Source organism: Cydia strobilella, chromosome 5 (assembly GCF_947568885.1).
Source record: "Cydia strobilella chromosome 5, ilCydStro3.1, whole genome shotgun sequence".
Taxonomy (NCBI): Eukaryota; Metazoa; Arthropoda; class Insecta; order Lepidoptera; family Tortricidae; genus Cydia; species Cydia strobilella.
The window spans coordinates 19,263,872-19,287,263 of record NC_086045.1 but is presented as its reverse complement, the minus strand read 5'-3'; the positions used below and the strand labels follow the sequence as shown (position 1 = coordinate 19,287,263).

The 23,392-nt window shown below is 37.7% G+C and overlaps 1 protein-coding gene across 1 annotated transcript in view; it reads left to right on the top strand.

Annotated features, from left to right (window-relative positions):
* The first annotated feature begins 279 nt into the window (after positions 1-279).
* LOC134741488 (paired mesoderm homeobox protein 2B-like) overlaps positions 280-23,392 on the top strand; it is a 46,875-nt gene continuing 23,762 nt past the window's right edge. The window contains exons 1-2 of the mRNA XM_063674280.1: positions 280-1,144; positions 14,492-14,688. Coding sequence (XP_063530350.1) covers positions 916-1,144; positions 14,492-14,688 — 426 coding nt within the window. The 5' untranslated portion in view covers positions 280-915. The remainder of the gene's footprint in view (positions 1,145-14,491; positions 14,689-23,392) is intronic.

Here is a 23,392-nt window from a genome sequence, read left to right as displayed (position 1 = left end):
GTGATTATGTTGTTAATAGGTTATTTAAATTTAAAAGTGTTTAAGTAGGTACTGACCTATCTTGGCGAACCACAAAATTTGAATAAATTATGATTATGTCATTAAAATACGATAAAAACATCACTCCGAACATCACTCGTACTACTGCAATATCAATTTGTTTTTTTTTTTAAATACAAGTATCTTTGAAAAAAAAAAACGGTATACAAGTAAACCATCAAGTTTTCCATGTTTACAGAACCGCTTCCCCGATCCCCGATACAAAAATTGGCCTGCACACATGTTCGGGAAAACAATTAAAAACCTTTGGGCGCGACAAGGACGCAGCATCACAACTTTTGTTTGATATTTTCCATTTTTATCTCGAACGGAATAGGCTGGCTGCCATAAAGCAAGTTTACAGAAACTTACAATTTTTGTCCAACAAATTTAAATACCTAAAGCCATTCATTAAGTACCTGGATCGTTAATTACAACTTTTTTATTTTCCTCAATGACAAAGGAACAGTCGGCGAAAAGAAAAGTAGACAAGTGTCGTGACACGCACCCCTCGAGGAGCGAAGAGCGGGGGTGTGCGGCCAGCCTATCGCCGCGCGGAACGGAGCCTCCAGCGGCGCCCATTGGCCCGCCCGCAGGGGGTGCGCGCCCCGCCCCGTCCTCGAAGCTCGCCCTTATTGAATTAGGCTTATCATTCGATTTCGAGTGGGGCGAGAGCGCGGTCCTGCGCTGGCAAAAACTAACGTTGCGATCCGATACCATCTGTAATCGGCATAATTCGATATACTCGCGGCTCATCCAATTATGTGGTTGTGAGCCTTTGCGCTTTCTGACAGAAGACGCACGCGCCCCGCGCGGCGCGGCGCGGCGCTCTGCCGCCGATCCTTTGGTCCATGTGAAGATCAGATCAGAGTGACCATGGAATACGGGTACTTGAGCGGTGCTGGTGGTGGGTTCGAAGGCGGCTGCCTGGGCTCGGGTGGCGGCGAGCTGTCGTGGGGCGAGCTGGCGTCGTGCGGGCAGATGTCGCAGGCCGCGTACCGGTACCAGGGCATGCGTTACCAGCCGCCGCCGCCGCAGTGCGCGCGCCCGCAGGACCAGGCCATGAGGAACCACCACATTTTCCCGCCGGCTATGAACTTGCAACGTAAGTTTTTGAACACGGTATTGGTTGACTATGGTTTGCTTGTCGAGGCGTGTTTTTCAAACATGAAAATTAATGAAATTATCAATTAACTGTCCGGCGGACTGATAGTCAGTGGGCCCCTTTACAACCGGCGTCATTCTTCTCTTACAATGTATGCCAGTTTTCTAGTATGGAGCAATTAGTTGCGACCTTGATTTGATCCACTTCATGGGAGCGAGGCTTGCAACGTGGTCTCATGCCTTGCACCAGTGAAGTTACGGCAATTGTGATAGCAACTGCAATTCTCAACAAATCTAACATCAACCCATTGCATAATAAGTACCGTATTTTACATGACAATACGTTTTACCAGAATTAAATTAGATATATTTATTTATCATCTGGGAATCGAACCGACTAAAAAAAAAAAAAAACTCGTTATTTTATTCTACTATTTGATACAGTTAATGTTAATAATTACCTAACATTTCTCTAAGAAATATTAAACCTTACACTCGTCTGTCGATAGTGATAGTGGCCTAACTTTTGAGTAACTTTAAAGCTGACCAACTATTATTTTATTCTATTTAGCTTGAAAATTTACAGAAAGTAAAGTGATTGTAGTGGGTACTTCTTTATATCCTTTTAAGAGTTAGGGTTAGTTTTTAAAAATTTGAATGTAATTAGTTTTTCGCTCCTAACTCTTATATCTAATAATTATAAAATCCAAAAAATATATTAGAAAACCATAGCTTTAGGTAGTTAATATATATCAAATTGTGTAAAACAGGAAAATGGGGACTATTTATGTATGGAGAAGCGGCCATCCGCTGTTATACAGTGTGGAAAGAATGAATGGTCCCTGGAGGGAAAGTGCCTCAAAACCTTAAGTTAGCTCATTTTGCTCAAAGGTAACATTCTTTTATTTTTAAAAAGAAACAAAACTGCATTCAAAGATTTTTTGAAAATCGCTTTTATCATCTGGGAATCGAACCGACTAAAAAAAAAAAAAACACGTTATTTTGTTCTACTATTCGATACAGTTAATGTTAATAATACCAAACATTTCTCTAAGAAATATTAGACCTTACACTCGTCTGTCGATAGTGATAGTGACCTAACTTTTGAGTAACTTTATCAGCGGGCCACGTCTTCCGCCGGCGGCCCGCACAAGCATGCGAGTGCAGCAGGCCACTATGTTTTTTTAAAGATTTTACGGGCAGGCCACATGGTACGCCGGCGGCCCACAACACTTCCAGTGCCGCAGGCCACTATGATTTTTCATCAGTTTTAATTGGCCAGGCCATGTGATGTAAGCGGCCAGCTCGCCAAAGTGTAAACTTTACCGGCAGGCCACGTGGTACGCAATGATCCCACAAAAATTGAATTACCATGTTTTATCTTGCGACTCCTCTTCTCGTATAATGCAGATGCAGAATAGACTTACGCGTGGTATGGCGTTAAAAATATGTACCTTTCCTTCTGTTTTGAAATAATGAAATTTTATTTGTGTCACTTAAAGCTCAACCAGACATTTCTTTTGTTTTCATTTAACAAAATACCGTCGATTTTGTTAGCTCTTTAATGGCGTTGCCCTGAGTTTTGTGTTATCAAGGTGCCAATATATTACCAATTTACAATGCCCAGATTAGACGTGGGTAAATTCCTACTAGAATCAACTTTGAGTTCATAGAAATAAAACTAAGAAAGTGCTAAGACAACATTTGTATTTTTTCTAAAAAATCAATTTATAACATCTGTTCTAACATCATAATTACCATGTTTAAGCAAATAAATATTTAATTTCATTTTAGTTCATTTTTAGGGTTCCGTACCTCAAAAGGAAAAAACGGAACCCTTATAGGATCACTCGTGCGTCTGTATGTCGGTCTGTCTGTATGTAAGTCTGTCACAGCCTATTTTCTCCGAAACTACTGGACCAATAAAGTTGAAATTTGGTACACATATGTAAGTTTGTGACCCAAAGATGGACATGTAACGGAAACAAATTAATTTTATACACGGGGGCCGCTTTTAGGGGGTAAATGAGAAAATTAAAATATAAAGTTTGTCAAACTATATCGTGTTACATATCAAATGAAAGAGCTCATTTTGAGAATCTCAAAGATATTTTTTTATAATTTTAAGATAAATAGTTTAGATGTTATTCAAGAAAATAGGCATAAAAATGACCATTCCCCCCCTTTATCTCCGAAACTACTGGGTCAAAAATTTTGAAAAAAATACACATAATAGATTTTACCTATAGATCACCGGAAAACCTATTAGAAATGTGCAATCAAAGTCGGACTTAATTACTTAGTTTTTGATCCCTACGGGTTTTTTAAAGACATTTCACATAAAAAATACATTGTTTAAATTGTATAATGTACGGAACCCTTATTAGAAGGCGAGTCCGACTCGCTCTTGGCCGGTTTTCTTTGTATCTGCGCACTTTGCATGCTACGAAGCTGGGGTGGGGAATACAAAACGTCTTTTTAGGGTTCCGTACCTCAAAAGGAAAAAACGGAACCCTTATAGGATCACTCGTGCGTCTGTCTGTCTGTCCGTCTGCCACAGCCTATTTTCTCCGAAACTACCAATTAAGTTGAAATTTGGTACACATATGTAAGTTTGTGACCCAAAGACGGACATGTAACGTAAACAAATTAATTTTAAACATGGGGCCACTTTTGGGGGGTAAATGAGAAAATGAAAAAATAATAATTTTTAAAACTACATATAAAATGAAAGAGGTTATTGTGAGAATCTCACATATTTTTTTTTTAATAATTTTTGGATAAACAGTTTAGAAGTTATTTAAGAAAATAGGCAAAAAATGACGATCCCTTTATCTTTGAAACTACTGGGTCTAAGATTTTGAAAAAAATACACAAAATAGATCTTTACCTATAGATCACAGGAAAACCTATTAGAAATGTGCAGTCAAGCGTGAGTCGGACCTAATTACATAGGTTTTGATCCGACCCCTACGAGTTTTTTAAAGACATTTCACTCACGTTTCACATAAAAAATATATTGTTTAAATTGTGTAATGTACGGAACCCTTGGAACGCGAGTTCGACTTGCACTTGGCCGGTTTTTTTCTAAAAACTGTGCATAAGAGTATATCCACGCGGATTTACACTGTTGGTTTACGCACGTGTCCGTCCAGGCGCGTGAAAAAATTTTGAGTGCCGGGTTCTAAAAATTAGCCAATGGAAATTTTGACCTGCTGTGTTAAAACGTTGACTTGTCAAGAACTAAAAATGTATTATGATTATGAGTTTCTGCTTTTGGTACGCCGGCGACTCACGTGGCCTTCGGGTAAAGTTGTTAAAAAATCATACTGGTCTGCTACAACAGAATTAATGTGGGCCGCCGGCGGCCTACTTAGCCTGCCGGTAGGTAGTTACTAAATATCACAGCGGCCTTCTGAACTCGAATTTTTTAGGGCGTTCGGCAACCCACATGACCTGCCATAAAAAAATCGTTTGTTCTATGGCGCTGAGTGTTAATGATAAACTTGAGAGGCAATGTAAAAAATTTAATTGTTTGTCTGCGCAATAATCTCTTTTTAATATGAACCACCATTTTACTGGACATGGCGGACGTTTCTTTCAGTACGTCACGTCACGCTATTCAATTAAATTAACACTGCGACCCTTACAGAAACGAAATGCTACTAAAAAAGTGGGTTAGGTTAGGTTTGAACTGCGACCCTTACACAAACGAAATGCTACTAGAAAAGTGGGTTAGATTAGGTTAGAACTGGGACCGTTGCAGAAACGAAATGCTACTAGAAAAAGGTGACGAAGTGGATTAATTAATTTAATGGAATAACGAGATGTTTAAAACTTATTTTACGCGATTAAGTCCCGTCGTTGTAAATAATAATGAGATGTTAAATATTTGCACATTTTTAATTAAAATGTGGTTACAATTTTGGTGGTATTTACAATTTTTGGGTTTATAATTATTAGTCTGGAGTCATTTGCTTTAATAAGATAGCAAAATTAAAATTTTTGGATATAATTTCACATTAAAATTGAGTTCTAATTTTGGTGATCATTTACTATTTTTGGGTTAATAATGTTCATATCATATTATTTGTTATTTGTACACTAAAATGCACTAAAATAGTCTTATTTGTTATAAAAGGATACCAAAATGTAAAAAAATAGGTAATCATTTCACATTAAAATGGAGTTCTAATTTTGGTGATCATTTATTATTTTTGGTGGTAAAAATGATTTTTTGGTGTTAAATTTTACTATGTCTGGTGATCAGTTAAATACCAGGCAAATAAAAAGGTTCACCTATTCTAAGTAAATATTAAATTTTACAAGATTTGCAAGTTACTTAATGTGACAGCACATCTCCACAAAAAATATAAACGCCATATTTATTGGTGACTTATAATTTATTCAAATTCCAAGTTTCAGAAGTTACTATTATGAAAATTTATATACTGAAAGTCCTACAAGCTCAAGGGTAAACACTTCGATAGGTTGTGGGCAACTCTTTTTTTAGAAATTGATACGAGCCACCGACTGATCCTTTGGCGAAAGTGTATGATGTACTTACCTAGAAAAATGTCGTTTTCATTTGGTGAAGTTGCGACGGTCACGACACAAAGAGTGGTGCTGGGCGGGGCGGGCGGCCGCGGGGGTGCGCGGCGTGCCGGGGGGAGCATTCTCGCCGCGTGAGCGATTGCGCCCCTAATTGGCAGCGGCGTCCGCGAGAATCTTGAGGGGAGGACAGCAAAGCTCGAGCGAGCCTTCTCTACCGTCTTGTATGACCCTCCCCCCGCTTCCGCGAACTCGAGCACTGCCTCACCCCCGCTGGCGCCCAGCAGCACGATAACTCACAGCGGGCGCTCACGTAATCTCGAGTAAGCTCGGATTATGCCCGTTAATCATGCGAAAATTAATTACAAGTTTGCGTATTAATTGTAGTACAATTACATGAATTACGGTTAAGATTAAGATGATTCTTGTTTGGATGTTGCGGCTATTGTTCTAGAATTGTATAAATAAAATTAAACAATCACAACATCACTTAATGTTACGTAGGTACATTGTCTCCCTTTTTCAACAAAGCGAGCTACCTACGTATGTAGTGTTTACATAATAAAGAGGGTCAACGTTTCGGAATCGGTAAGAATAACCCGATATTGTCATTTCTATTCTCATGTCGCCTTTGTATGCAAGTGGACGGGTTAATTCGATTTGGCGCGAACACCGAGGGCAATATTTTATCGCATCATGTGATCTATTCTGTCCCAGTATAGTATACTAGAGTGGGCCATAAAAAAGGCAATATCTCACAGTTGAGTTGCGTCGGGAGCCGCGATCGTAACTTCTACAATGTTACTGTGGTAGGTACACTCGACGAAAGAACACACTTTTATTTTAGAAAAGGAATTGTTTTCCTTTAAATAACATTGTATATCGTGCGAGTAATGCTCGATGTGGCTCTATCCGTCCACGGCACATAAACTATTCCTCGATACGCTGACTTTTCACTATACGATTTTTATTCTGGAAAATAGTAGAACCAATGAGGATATAATTAGATAGAGCGGTACTGTCATAGTAAATTTTGTAACCGCTGTAAATTCACTGCCATCTATCGACATACTTTAAAACTAAAAATTTATAAAAATACGTTGAAATGTATTTAAATATGGATAAATGATATTTTTATTTGCATTAATTATTTTTATATGATTTTGACCCATGTTCTTCCATTGATATGCGTTAAAATTATAAATAACAAACAAAACCGTCAACGCCCTCTATACGAGACTAGGCCAAAACTAGTGGCGCCCTCTGATCGAGAATCCAATTTTCGTGATTTTCGAGGCACGTTTTTTCCTTAGACTGTATCCATCTATTACGCAGTTATATCTATCTTTGGTAGAACCAATGGATAATTGAATAGATACCAGGTAACATAAATAAATATATTGTTATAAAGGTACCTACGTAAAATTATTTTTAAAGAAAGTTCCGTTAAATTTTACTTAAATGTCTGTATGTACTGACTTTCTTTAATTAACTAACGTAGGTAAATGTACTTACTTACAAGTTGCTTTGCCATTTGTTACTCAGTAAATACCTATTGATGTTTTACCTCCTTGGTCATAGGAAGGAATATATTTGCACATATAAAAAAGGATATAGGCTTAAAAAAGGATATAATGTGACAAAGCCCATTTTAGTTAAAATAATATGACCTCACAGTAAATAAGATTAATTTAAAATTAATTGGACGCAGATCGAAATAAACCTATTCTTTTTTATAAAGCACCGGTGTTAGTACCTACGTATATTTAAGTGCACGAAAGATACTACACAAAAAGGTATTAGACGTATTTGTTGCCCATAGTCAGGTGTCTGTAGAAGATAGAGTATTATAATAAACATACCCGACAACATTAAACATATTGATAATGAACAAGTTTGGGAACAAATCAAATTATTTTATTAAATATTTTGATTTGTGTTTTTTAAGTAGTCACACTACTATATATAAATTAAAAACTGTAATAGATGTCATATATTAAAGAAAAAGTGACGAAGCCCTCCAGTGGTGAAGGCCGGATTCGAACCCGCGTCTTTAGCTATCGCGGCCAACGCCATGAACCCTTAGGCCACCCCGCCACGGCCGTGGCGGGGTGGCCTAGGGGTTCATGGCGTTAGTTTTCTTGAATATATGACATCTATTACAGTTTTTTTTTTCATATTGATAATGATCAGATATTTTTTGCTAAATTAACAAAATTGCACACTACAAATGCATTTTTTGACCTGTCAGAATATAATAATTTATTTATTTCGAAAATCAGTCCATTAGGTATAGGATAATAACGATTTAATTTAATTTTAATGTACTTATTAATGCTTAATTGCTTTAATTGTTGGATATGTAAATTTTATTGACTACCTATTTATTACGTGTTATTATTGTTTCTTATTTATTTTACTTCAATTGGATGAAGAAATTGAATGAATTAAATTGAATTGATGATGTTTGAATTATTTTAAATGAATTGTAATTAAACTGACATATACTTACTGATTAATATTACACCTATGACATATAAAATTTGTAATTTTATCAATAAAGGAATATCAATATGAAACCTTATTTCCAGTCTCAGCAACCGACAGATCTGCTACGATAAAAACGTCTTACAAGTAATTCAAGTAACGCAAGAGCCTATAAAAGCTTACAGCAATGTACAAGGGCAATATGTTTTATATTGCAAATAAACATATGGGTAAATTTACGTAATGGCTGCCGTAAAAACGTTTCCCGCGAGCGGGTCGTTGGCGAGTGGGTAATCGTTAAAATTACAGCCGCTGTTATTGTAATTCGGAACAGTCGCCGGTTACTACTAACCGTCCGTAAATATTTAAACCTGAAAATGCAACGATTAACATCATTTAGGTATACCTACTCGCAATTAGGGCGACATGTTACATTGTTCGCGAATGATAAAAATATGCTGCAGAGACAAGAAATCTATTGTACACATTGGTTGCTGTGTTACGCTCGCAGCACTACGCCGTAGCCAATAACACGATTATTCCGGTATACGTGTCGAAATGCTTCGTATAGGCGAAACGACAATATGACATGTCTATTAGCAGGCATTCATTATTAGTTCCATTTACCTTTTGTAGAACGTGAAATTATGAAACGTACAATGGAACCCACAGGTTAAAGAGAGGTTGTTTTCACCGATTGTGATTTCTGAAATAATTGACTCACTCATAAAATAAAACTTGATTTAAGCTTAAATGAATCGATACCTTAAGGAAACCTTCCCTGATCTAATCCCTACTCAATTTAGTTCTGCTTAAAAACCACTGACGGCCTCGCAATATTCAGCAAACTTGAGTCGGAGTCAACAACCAGGCGTGATATATGAAGGCGACGATGCGGCAATAAGGCTTCTCAGTGCCTTCATTAATCTACGTGTAGGTAACCCTTTCGGCGGGGCGGGGCACTATCGGAAACTTCCAAAACCACATATGCTCTACAAATATATTGCAAATTTAAGCCCTATTTTGGACCCACTAAGATTGCTTTTACCTTATCGCGAATATTTGAGATAGGAAGTTGCGATAGTTGTAGCAATATGCCGCGATGACGCGCCGACGTTGTGCATTATGGATGCTCGCGAAGTTCGTGACGCGAGAAAAATGAACCACGGCCCGGCTAGATGGATGGCGATACCATTTACTGCGTGGATTTTTACGTATGAAGGCGCGCTTCTGAAGGTTTTTGGTTATGTTTCCTTGCTTACCTAATAGCGAAAATCAGAGATCCGATTTAAATACGCGCGGGTGGTACATTTTGAACTGTAGAACTAAGAAACTTAGCATTTAGTCTAGCTAACACGGTTCATGAGATACAGACAGCCTGGTGACAGACGGACAGACGGACAGACGGACAGACAGACAAACAGACAGACAGACAGCGGAGTCTTATATAGTAATAGGGTCCCGTTTTTACCCTTTGGGTACGGAACACTAAAAAACATGCTGGCGCCTCCTTGGACTCATGTTGTAATTATGATACTTATTAACACATTCATTGCCGGCGACCCGCTAGGCGGGTTCTTTGAGGATAACTGTCGTTATAGAGAATGTTTTTATTGATTAACAACAAATTAAGTCGCCGTAAATAAAAATAAAAATAAAAATTCAATTTATAACATTGTTTTAACCTTCGGTCATTATGCATTGACCATTTTGAATCGTTTATTTAATAACTGATTTGTACGATCCCATAAGTGTTAACACTACAAATTTAAATATTATTGAATAACTAACCCTACAGGGCATTCCAGCCTTTGTCCAAAACAAAGTCATGTTTATAAAAGCTTTTCTTTACCCTTACCTATAATTTCATGTAGGTACAACGAAGCAGGTACGTTCCAGGCTTCCCCCGTGTACGGCCCAGATAAGTCCTTAGCGCCCTTCAAGTCTCGCCGTCTGGTAATTAACCGAGGGGAGGGGGTGGGAGGGGTGGTCTCGGATCATATCACCTGTGAATTAATTGGTAACTGACGATTAATTACGAGCACGTGCGACTAACGTGTTGGTAAACACGGATTTGATGAAAGGCGGCAGGGTTTGCGTGTCGATTGAGTGTAAATTTGGATTTAGGTATTATTTGTTGCGTAACCGTCGTGATGTAATTTTGACGTATTGCTGATGTTTTCGTGCGTTTTGTACAAATTATTATCTCATCTATTTTTGGCAGTTAAGAGGAAAGTGGACGATGACATCAGTTGAAATTTTCACAGATGATGTATTTCTGTTGCCGCTATAACAACAAATACTAAAAACAAATAAAATAAATATTTAAGTGGGGCTCCCATAGAACAAACGTGATTTTTTTGCCGTATTTTGCATAATTGTACGGAACTTCGCACGCGAGTCCAACTCGCACTTGGCTGGTTTTTTCACTACTGACAATAATTGAAAACTTGCTATCTATGTGAACACGGGCCATAGGTACAAATATTATGCAATGGGTAAAGTTATATTTGTTGTGCTGCACCTTTTAATTTATTTATTTTAAACTTTATTGCACAATAAAATATAAGTTATATAAGTATTCTCTACCAGTCAACCATAGAGCAAAACAGAAATTCTCGAATGTGGGTGCAGTGAGAAAAATAATTCGGATAACATAACTACATACGAGTATACCTAAGCAATTTTGGAAATTGACAACATTATTAACAATGTTACACAAATTATATTACTACATATATATATAGACATATTGCTATACAAATACCAATAAATATATAAACATAAATAATATCAATATATATACATACATATTATAAACACTATGCATATACGCGGTGGAGGACTAACTCACTTGTTCTGCACTCAGCAATTTTTAATTCACTTGCTGGTGCATTGAACACTGTGATATTTTTTAATGAAGAAAATGTACCCACCAATCAAATTTCGAAAGTTTTAGATGCACATACTTACACACAATCGTATTCGCGTAATGCGCGTAATAATAAGCAACGTATACATCAATCATTTCAATAAAATACCTAATTTTAATAAAATAACAACAGATGTAAAGCGCTTATTTTAATACCTTAAGGAACTCAACAAACCGCAACTTTGACGCTTCTCAAACCTGTATCAAAAGTTAGAAGGGACCCTCCTTGTAGGTACCAGGTACATACATATATATAGGTATACATAGATAGAGAATCTTGCTATAAATATATATAGTGCGGTAGGAAAACTCGTAGCGCGGGTTGTCGCGTGGGAGCGTATCGATCGTAGCCTTCGCTTCTACGGCGTAGCGCGAAGCTACGAGGCATGCTACGATTTTTTTGCGAATTGTTTTATTGTTGCAACAAGTTACAGTTATAAAAAACAGTTGACTTTAATTTCTAAGCCCGGTCATCCATTTGTTAATATTTCAAATTATTAGAAACTATAAAGGTGAAAATCAAATTATAATTTATAAACTCCGATAAAAAAAATGATCCAAGAAAAATCCTTAAAAAGCTGATTTTAACATTTATGTTAATGTAGTATACAACATAATAAAAAATCATAAAATATATTCATATTGTACTTATAACATGCCGTGCACGTATAAAAAATATTTACGCAGCCTTAATAACAGTTAGCTTCCTATAGATGTAGACTGGAAAGATTCGAAACTCATATTTTTAATTGTCTCTGTACTTTAAATGAAGGCACCTAATCTCCTCGAAACTTGAGTCAGGGATGTAAGCCTCAAATATTAATTACCACAACAGGATCTTGTATTGCGTATTCAGTGAAAAGGACGTCAGGGAAGCCCGCAGACCGCAGGCTCACAACGACAATTACCTCAAATGAACCGGAATTAATCGAGCCGCGCTTCTTGGCCGAGCTGCGGTCTCATTTGCATTATTAATAGAACCTCCGGTGGCGGGGGGAAGGGGGATGTGTCACTCCCCCCTCGCAACCTAATGAAGAGCATCTCGCCAAGATGTTTCCGTTCATAAGATGTTTAATTTGAGTTTGCGGATCGTGGGTCAGAGCGCCCGCTTATTGTTATGGCCTGCGCGTTTTAAAATTTTACTACGGTTTTGTATTTTTGTGTCTCCGTTTCTGTTTATATTTGGTGTGTTTTTTCAGGACACGTTTGTAGAACATGAAGCTAGAGCTAAACTGTTTACGCTTATATATATATCCGTTTAAAAAATTTCGAAAGAAAAGGAAGTCTTTCAAAATCTGGCTGACTGTTTCATCCCAACATTCCCCTAAATATTCAACTAATAGAATTAAAAACATGCCATATTATTTTCATCTACCTACTTCGTTAACTTAAGCAAGTTACCGTCAAGCAAAGATAAATATATTTTATTATTCAAGTAGGCATATAACAATGCGCTTATGAACGTCAAATAAAGCTACGCCAGCTCTAACCCAACACCTCTGCCCCGAGAAGATTTCAATTTTATATGATACACACATTTGTTGCCGACTGTACTTTGTCTGCTTTTCGTGATCAAGTACTTCTCGAGATCTTTCTTATGAGCCTAAACTCAATGTGCTTATGTTTTAATAACGAAGAGTTCCTTTGGCTATCTTCCGGCTGCACCATCAGATCCGTTCCATGTTAGCATATTATTGCATTGTTGGAAGCGATTTAAATTTAAATTACGAGATTTAAAGCACATATACATATTATACACATACCTAATGTATACACGGTGAAGCTAAATAATAGTGTGTAACTAATATAAATCCAAAACTTTTAATTAGGGACCACTAGAGTAGATAATTCTGACATATTTCCTGGTACTCACCAGGAAATGAGAGTAAAATCTGTTGCTCTAGACATTTTTTTTTTCTCGGTGTGGGAATTCTGTTACGCATCGTCCCTATTATGGGGGGCATGTGGGACTCTCACCTCCCTCTTTCCATTGAGAAAAGAGGGGGAGGAGCCTACCCACTAAACCAACACCGGCGTTTCCCACAATATGCCGTTTGGGGGGGCGTTCTGGGATCGCGAGCATTCTACCACGACGCCCCCCCGGATATGTTGCTCTAGACCTCGCTATGTCATCAACCACGGTTTGGTCCTTTGTGAAAAGCATCCTGAACTTAGGTATTGTAATGTGTACAATTTGTTTCACCCTAAATGTATATTTCATTGTCACGTAGTCGATAAAATGTAGTTATTACATTCAATCGATTATTTGGTCTTTATGACTTGAGATAGGTACTTCTTAATTATTTTTATAACACTGTGCAAAATACTTGAATAAAGTAACAAATAAACGACATGTGTTAGAACATAATGAAACGAGCGGTAGGTAGGTATTTACCCGCACACGAGCGCTGCGAGGGGTACTGGAGGGGAGCCGAAAAGGCGGCTTCCCTCGTACCTGCCTTTAATTGTTTTAAATTCCGAGCGGAATTCATATCGTCCCTAATAAAAATGTTCTGGCCTTTTTGTGGGACTGAATGAGTAATAATGTTTATAAAGTACCTACAGTCTCGGAATGTGAAGGTTTCTCACTTTTGAACCTTAATGCCATTACATAGAATCGAAAACTGACAAACCTTCTAATTCCGTAACTGTACAATGTATGAAATCGCGTAAATAAAAACATGATAGATATACTGGTCCAACTAGGGAACAAATCAAATTATTTTTATGAAATATTTTGAGTTGTGTTTTTTAAGTAGTTACACAACTAAATATATATATAGATTATAAACTGAAATGGATATCATACACTAAAAAGTCCAACACCATTCAAAACATTTCATAAAAATAATTTGATTTGTTCCCTAGTTGGGTAGATGGCAGCACCATCTCTCGCGCTATACCGTAATCCAGTAAAGAATTCGTATAGGAGTTGTAAGCAACGTACTGCTCGCCCTTAGAGTTGGTCAAAGGCGCCTAGCCTTACAAAGATAGCACACACCAGATAAGTTGGAACGTGTACCAAGTGGTCTAGTGGTCAGGACGTTAGCCGCGTAAGCTGAAGACGCGGGTTCGATTCCCGCCTCGGCCACCGGTGCACTTTGGTCACTTTTTCTTTAGTGTGTGATATCTATTTCAGTTTATAAGATATACTGGTGTGTGAAAGAAACAGCTATAAGTAAGTATTAAACCTTTAGCAGCAAACCCCTCTAGTACAACCATACACCCAAAATGTCCATAGTTTTACGATTTTTTTTGAATGCCAAACAAGTGCAGGGACCACATCATCTTAGTAGAGAGTTATCATTATTACTTAACATGAACGTGACCATTTTAATGAAAATCCCATACTTACTTCAAACTTTGTGCTTGTTACAGCGGGATTACCATACAAAGTATACGGCGGTCACGAAGGTTCCCTGACGGAGAAGAGGAAACAGCGGCGGATCAGGACGACCTTCACGTCCGCGCAGCTCAAGGAGCTCGAGCGGGCGTTCCAGGAGACGCACTACCCCGACATCTACACGCGGGAGGAGATCGCAATGAAGATAGACCTCACGGAGGCCAGGGTCCAGGTTAGTGCACACTTACACCTCTTTACATACAATGCTTGCTAATGTTAAATGATGTTAATTCTCAAGAGACTAAAAAGTTTAATGACAGTACCCAGTTATTTTAATTAAAACAGGCTTGATGCAATTTTGAATACGCGACGAAAAACGAAATGGCGTTAAGTGTCATTGGAACTATTGATTATTTCCTTTTGTCACATTAAATGCCAACACGTAACCACATCTGATGAATGTAGCTTTTCCTATTTTCCCCTTGTATTTTGGTACACTCAAGGGGTTTGATGCGATTATATTGAATTTCAAAAGTGGTTATGCTTTTAAATTAGTTAAGGTCGGTTGGTGACGAGTTTTCAGCGATTAGTTACAGCGGTTAGACACTACTTAGCGATAATTTATCGCTGAACGCATAATAACTCCCATATATATATATTCTATGGATGCTGAACTTTACGGAGTGACCAGTAAGAAATTTAAATATTCACCTATTTTTAGGGTTCCGTACCCAAAGGGTAAAAGCGGGACCCTATTCCTAGACTCCGCTGTCCGTCTGTCCGTCTGTCTGTCTGTCACCAAGCTGTATCTCATGAACCGTGATAGCTAGACAGTTGAAATTTTCACAGATGATGTATTTCTGTTGCCGCTATAACAAAAAATAGTAAAAACAGAATGATATAAATATTTAAATGGGGCTCCCATACAACAAACGTGATTTTTTTGCTGTTTTCTTCCGTAATGGTACGGAACCCTTCGTGCGCGAGTCCGACTCGCACTTGGCCGGTTTTATTTACTAAACCTGAATATACAGTGAGGTACTGACAAGGTAATATGGTAGTGTTTTTTACTTATTTATTTATTCTGCTACGCTAACATTCATTAATAAAACATAAAAATAGTAATGAAAATGGGTAATAATTTTTATTTCTACCTAAGCAGCGTAACAAGATAAAAACACGATTTAAGGACGATTCCCATTGGGCAGTGTCAATTCGAAAAAAAAACCCGCAGCTTTCCCGCGGCGTCCGTCACATGTCCACAGTCCAATTAGTGTCCAGTAATTCGGCGGCGGCTGACGCTGACGGCGCGCCTTCGCAAAAAACACGGTACAAACTCTAGCTAATTTCATAATAAGCACTCATTTTTATGTGAGCACGGGCGACGTGTGCTCCCTCTGAATGTTTAATGGAATCTGGAATCGGTGAGCGCGGCATCGCCATGGTTATCTGATCACGTATAAAATGTACGGCCTCTGTTGCACGACCCTTATTTTGTATTCTGGGGGATGACGCTTGAGACGAACCCGCCTCTTATTGTGCGGAATGTGTCGGCTTTTTGTCTTATTTTTTTATGTCACCAATCTTTGCTATCCGCAAAATGTACAATTACAACAATCTTACATTAATTTATAAATTGTCTCTCAAACTATATTTGTATACCTGTACCTATATTTATAGTTAGCTACTAGCTAGCGTTAAACAGAATCATGTAATAAACTGTACAATAGTAGTAACAATCTGACTTCACAGGCAAAAACGTTAATATTTATTGAATAAATTTCATCATTACGTAGGTTTAATGCATATAGCTAATCAGCGAATATCAAAGTAGGTATCTATTATAAATTTGTATATGTCACATTAATTCTTCCTTGTCTCCCTCTGCTGTATACACATAAATCGTGCCTTTAAGTGTAATGAGAAAACAATTGTACATAAGCGGGTGGCACCCTCGCGCTCATTACGTTAAAAAGTGTATCGGAACGCAGGGCGCCATAAATATCGCGAGCGGTCGCGTAACTCAGCGTATCCCCGCGTAACCCCGCGTACCCCGATAATTAAAACTCGCCGGAAAATGCGAATTCACTTCACATATAACAATTAAAATGCGAATATACTTTACGTGCAGCAATTAAAATTGTAAACGTAGCCCGCGAACGCTTAAAACATTATTTACGTTAACGGTCGGCGGAAAGTTTTCATAATGGCTAATTGTGTGCAATGCTAATGTGTTCCTGGTTAATGAGAAGTTGGGATGAAACCAGAGTATATACCTATGGAACGTGATTATATACTTACATGCTTGCCATACTATTTAATACTCAAATTGTCTTTTATAAGTAGGTATTTTGGTCTAAATCGATTTTTCTTTTTTAAATTGAACGATTAATTTAATTGTGTGCGCTGGAAGAGTTAACAAAGAATGTAAATTTAAAAAATAAATTGTAAACGGAACAGCGTAACCTAATTCAACACGAGAATCCTGCTCAAATTCATCAGGGGCGGAGCGCAAACAGCGGTCGCCGCGCAGGCGTTGAGCAAACGCACAATTTGTCCAAAACCGTCCGAATAAAACAAAAACCAGCCACCTGTTCCGCAGGAGCAAAAGGAATAGCTTGAAAAATGACCAGCTGTTTTTTAATATACGGCGTATTTTTTCCATACCCACGTTGTCATAGGGATAGGGCAATTTAATCCATCAAGCGGTGCACGCCACGGTCCGAGCCGATAAATTCTGTATTATCATGGGCTATTTTGGTTTTATTGTTACCCCGCCCCCGCATAGCAAAAGAGATTAGAACGAGAAAATGTGACTACATGTTATAGTACGAGTAGAGTAGAGTAGAGTAGAGTAGTAGTGAATTCTGCGATTCGGGCCGGTTTATTTGTCGTTTTAATAAATATTATATATGGTTTGGAATTAAATTGATTTTATATAATATTCACTACCTATTACGCCTTCACGAACCATTTATGCTACATATCGGGAAAACTACGCTACTACAGTCTACGGCGTTGCTCTAAAAAGGCAGCTTAGCAGTGAATTTGTTAACATTTGCGTAAATAAAAATATGATGTACAGTTTAGTGTTTAATAATAACAACGCATTTTCACCTGTTAAGAGGGAAGGGGACGTCCGGTACTCCATACAAACGTTGTCCCCATTTTCTTCTTGGTATATTACCATTTAAAAATATATTTTTGCGCAATTTTCTATGCCTCTTTGTTGATAGATTTTTTAGATTTTTTAATGATTTTAAGAGAAAGGAGCTTTTAAAAATGTGTATGGAATTTGTTTTTCGCTCCTAAATTCTATAATAATAATAAAAACGAAAAAAGCCAAACGACCCCTTTATATACAATAAATTGTTAAAACATGTTCCATAATGTCAATATCCAGGGAGGAAAGTCGTCAAGCTCCTCATGTCAATCGTCGTATAAGGTATTTTTTTGAAGGAAAAAGTCTGTGGTCACCTGACAAGTGACAGCGGGCAGCCGCCGTGAGAATGCAATAAAGATTGACGCTGCGGCGTCAGGGGCAGCAAAATGTCAATCCAGCGATCTCGATCTTAGGCCCGCCGCTGGGAATACCCCGTCTGCCCGGCTCGTGATGTAACCGCCTGAATCTTCTAGCACGTGTTATGATCGTTGCTAATTCATGAGGGCCTGCGGAGTTGCGGACTTGGCAGTATTCAGACTTATCTAGTACAATGGCTGCTGAAGATTAAATGAAATGGTTTCTACAAAGCGCTGCTGTGGACTTTACAAGGCGCGTACCTAACTATAGGTAAATTACATACTTACAGATTTAGTGCATAATTATTAATTATTTTCACGGAAACGTACGAACGTGTCTTGCTATTTCAGTCAGTCTCGATACAAAAAGTACTGAGCTTGACTGAAGTAGCATGACAAATACACGTTTTCGAGAAAATACGATGGAAAACAATTATGCACTACGTACTCGTATGAGTCACTGATTAAACTTTTAAGCGACAGATAGCATTTCAACCTTTAAGGGGCCCACTGACTATCAGTCCGCCGGACGATATCGGCCTGTCAGTTGTTCGGTACTGTCAAATTTTTGTTCTAACTGACAGACCGATATCGTCCGGCGGACTGTTAGTCAGTGGGCCCCTTTAGCTATGTGTCCGCCTGTGTCGTCATACGTCTATGTTATCGGATCGATATGATGATATTTCGGTACAGTTAGGTACATATGCCATCTTCATGGAATTACCATGGTAAATATAAAGATAAAATAGTATTTATAATGCAAATGTCCATCATGTTAGCTTGAAATCGTTGTTTAAATTTTTGGTACATGGTTGGTCTGTGGGCGACCATCACTTCTACACCCGCTAAGTGATTACCTAATCCACTCGCAGCTAAACGCCGGCAATCAACGCGATTAACTAAGCCTTTCCATTACCACCCCAATAGTTTCATTTCGACATTGTTTAGGTTAGGACCGAGATAATGGGGTAGTGTACAACCGCAAGTAGATAATGACATTTGCTCGTAATGTGAGTCACGAGAAATAGATTTAACGAAAACGTGCTCTGCCAGGTGTTGAGAATAAAATTAAATATTGTTAAATATATTTCCTTGTGTGTGATCATATATTTAAGTTGATTCTGTTGGTTTGTGAATGCAGTTAAAATCGTATTCTGAAATGGATGTCATGTACGAAATAGAAAAGGCCACACCGTTCCTTCTGTTGAAAAATCTACAAGTATTGCAATTATATCTATTTCATCCTGTACGAATAAAGCAACATTCACTTATCATATTCGTTTACTGTTTGACGTCAACGTTATCTTATTATTATTTCCCTTTCAAATTAAGCAATAACAATATTATGGATGCTCCATGTAGCACTGCAATTCAAACAGCACAATAGAGCTTTTATTCCCTATAGTTAGGAACAAACATTTGTGGCAAGTGCGTCTAATCAGACAAGAGACGTGAGCGCGTGCGGGCCGCGTGGCGGCGCGTGCCGGGCACCTGCTGCGCCCGAGTCAGGGGTACTGCCATACTCGCATTTTCAACCCTAATATCAACCCGTACGGTGCAAAATAGAAACAATGACCGAGAGCCATGTTAAGTGAACACTCATAATTACACGCTATCACGCTTCTTCGACTAGATGAATCGGATACTTTTGGCAATTTGTGCACTTCAGAATATGACTGCGCTCTTGCAACAAGGAGCTAGGTTCTGAAATGTTGCCTACTTTGATTTTGAACCCGCAGAAAATGCTTCCATACACGTTCAGAAATGATCCAAGGACGAAGAAAACAACAAACACAAATTAAACGCTACGATTTTGCTTTGAAAAGCCCTGTTTTAATAGCAATGGCACCAAGAAACGAATTACTTTATGTAGAAGATAATTTTATCGCACTCGTTCTTATTTCATCCGCAAATTACTACTCAAATTAATGTTAAATGCACTATCCAACTATGTAGTTGCCTGGATCAATAATCTAGTAAATGTTTGGAAGAAGACAATACACAACCAGTCACTTAAGTTCTTCTTTCAGCTGATATTGCATTCACCGTCATCAGATTATGTAGTGCACTATGGTTACTAAGCTTGTTTTTACAATAATATACCTAGAAGTTGATATTTCCATGGGTTTATTATTCGTAGTAACGAAAGGCGTGACATGTCATTGGTGTCGGCGTGGGAAGCCTGTCCTGTCGTTCCACGGGGCTTCGCTTTGTTACAGATCAAGCGTGAGATTTTTATTGAAATAGGAATTAAAGATAGGCTATAATTACTACAGTAAATACATAATAGATAATTTAAAATAATTCAACAAATAACTATTGTTAGCCCCCAGAGAGTAAAAACTTATTAATATAACACCTCAAACAAAGACATATTACCAAATATAACTTAAAGGCAATCGGCCGCCCGTACTCCTAGCGAGGACCGATTGACCCTCACCTAATACCAGTATGATAAAATAAAAACATAGATTCCGATATTAATAAAACGATGAGATTTTTAGGATTCGTACCCAAAGGATGGCAATCGGACCGTATAAAAAAATGATTTTTGCTGACTTCAACATTTTCGTAAATTGTTAATTTGTTAATATAGAGGTTATGGTAACTGTAGTTCAACTACATTACTAGTATGGCGCTTTTAATGCAAAAAATCAATTATCCACGAATGTCATCGATTCTCCTGGACTCTCGACATGTCCCCGACACCGTGGGAGCGCGCGCACGGGCCGCTGCGCCGGCGCACCGTGTCATCCCACGGGACGCTGTCACAGATCCAGTGATAATTCGGCGCGAATCGATTCGCACACGAGGAGATGTTCTCACGTTGATATTATGCCAGTATGGTGTAGAAATTAATATAAGTACAATGGAAGTACAAGTTCTGATAGGTAATAGGGCAGAAAAGTTTTGACATTAAAATTAATCAAATGTGCATTTTTGTGGTATAATTGCCTAAGGATGTATGTATAAGGTATAAGGGCCTTAGTACTACCCCGCCTAAAAGTACCTGCTACTAAGGCCCTTTCTATAATGGGTCATTTACAAAGAATGTTAGTAGAACGTATTAAGAAGAACTTTTAAAGATCAAAGATAGTTTATTTTACAATATGAACGTCTTTTTGTTACCACTGTCTCCTGGCTGACGGGACAGATTACCCCTGCCCTATTTCATATTGACCCTGACTAAATACACGTTCGCCGTAAATCACAAAGCCGCAAAACACCCATAAAAAAATTATGATAATAAGTTTCTGCATTGTGGAAGTATTTTTTCTTTGCAAAATCATTAATCGATACAACAACCAAAGACAACCTTTGTAACATATTTATTTTGTCCAATTTTCAAATAATACTTTTTTTATTTTTTGAGATTTTAGCTTAACCCTTAAGTCCATAGCGGCAACATACTGGCCATTATACTTAAAACAGAAATGCATCTCTACAATAAGAGTTACGGTTAGAAATCAAATGACTTCTCCCGTAAAGCCTTATACCATTTAACATTACTTGAATAATACTTACATTCCAGACAACAGATAGTCACGAAATCTTTACCTATTCCACATTATTTTTCATAATAACCAATTCTTCTTCTTTAGTTATTCACGATAAAGAAGTGCAAATCGTAGCAAGCACTTAAAGTGATTAAAAAATGGCGCGAGGATTCGTAGAGGGGCTACGCGTGTGTAAGACGTCTACGAAGATTGCCTTTTGTTTTTCTGTAACCTTTCACATATTTATCATCAGGTACTGAATTGATATATCTGAGATTGCTCACCATTTACATTGATATGATATCTTTCATATTATTAGTATATTTGATTAGTCTAGTTATAAAGAAGACAGTCTAGTCTATTCTAAGACATAGACATAACAGACTTTTACATTTTAAATGCCATACGGCCTGATTCGAACTTTAAGATACTTCAAATATTTGCTAAAGATACGATATGGATCGAATATGTCAGTGTCAAGAGTGACTTTTGTTTGAAGAAATTTTTGGCGTAAGTATTTTAAAGTTCGAATAAGAATCAGATTAGTCTTTAGAGTTTGACTAAGATAAGTCTGCAACGATTTTGATAGCACACGCAGTGCAAGTGTTATTTATACGTCATAATTTCATAGAAGATTGACGTTTAAAATAACACTTGCACTGAGTGTGCTATCAAAATCGTTGCAGACTTGTCTTGGTCTAACTCTTTCTTCGTTTGTATTGTCCCGTTTCGTTCTACAATGATGATTTGTTTTTTTTTTCCAATTGCACAACGTTACTATTTTATTAAAATACACTGATAGTCAAGAAATTCAATAATTTAAACGAGGATAAACACCATGGTTTTCATAATTGTACGTTAGCGAAAAAGCACTTAAACTTATAAGTTAGGCTACGATTGAGAAAATATGCATAATAGCAGAAATTTGTTACAAAATGATGGTAAGTAATAACACTTTTGCACAAAAGTTTTGCAAAAATCTTTACCTATTCCACATTATTTTTCATAATAACCAATTCTTCTTCTTCAGTTATTCACGATAAAAAAGTGCAAATCGTAGCAAGCACTTAAAAGTGATTAAAAAATGGCGCAACTGAATTCCCCTAAAACGATGCAACGTGTGAACCTGAAACTTTCCTAGTTTCTCACATTAGCAGGTCCCAGAGGTCTCGGTGCCATTATCAATTACATACTCATTCTTAACATTCGCTGCAGGAATTAGATTGGTGTTAAATATGTCCCTTTCACGCTAGGGTGATTTCAATATTGGCGTCACCCTTCTATGGTGCGATTATTTTTCATTTAGCCCGCGACTTGTTGTTTGGTCCCCGGAGACGCGGGGCAAGTGTCGATCCTCTGGGGGCTAAGTACCGGCGGTAACTAGAGTTCGTGTGAGAACACTGGTCATTGTAACATACCGTGGGAGGACTTTGTTCACACCAAAGAGGGATATAATAAGATCGGTACTGTCATAGTAAATTTTGTAACCACAGAAAAATAACTGCCATCTATCGATACACTTTAAAACTAAAAATGAAGATTTATAAAAATACGATGAAATGTATTTAAATATGGATAAATTATTTTTTTATTTGCATTAATTATTTTTATATGATTTGACCCATGTCCTTTCACTGATATGCGTTAAAATTGTTGAATAACAAACGAAACCGTCAACGCCCTCTATACGAGAGTAGGCCAAAGGTAGTGGCGCCATCTGAACGAGAATCAAATTTTCGTGATTTTCGAGGCACGTTTTTTCCTTAGACTATATCCATCTATTACGGAGTTATATCTATCTTTGGTTCACACGGTTCAATTAGAGGTAAGGTACGTTGGGGTAACATTGAAAGGGCTTTTCATGAGGGGTAAGACAAAAAATCGTCCGTATGCCGAAGCATTACGGGCGACTTTTCATCT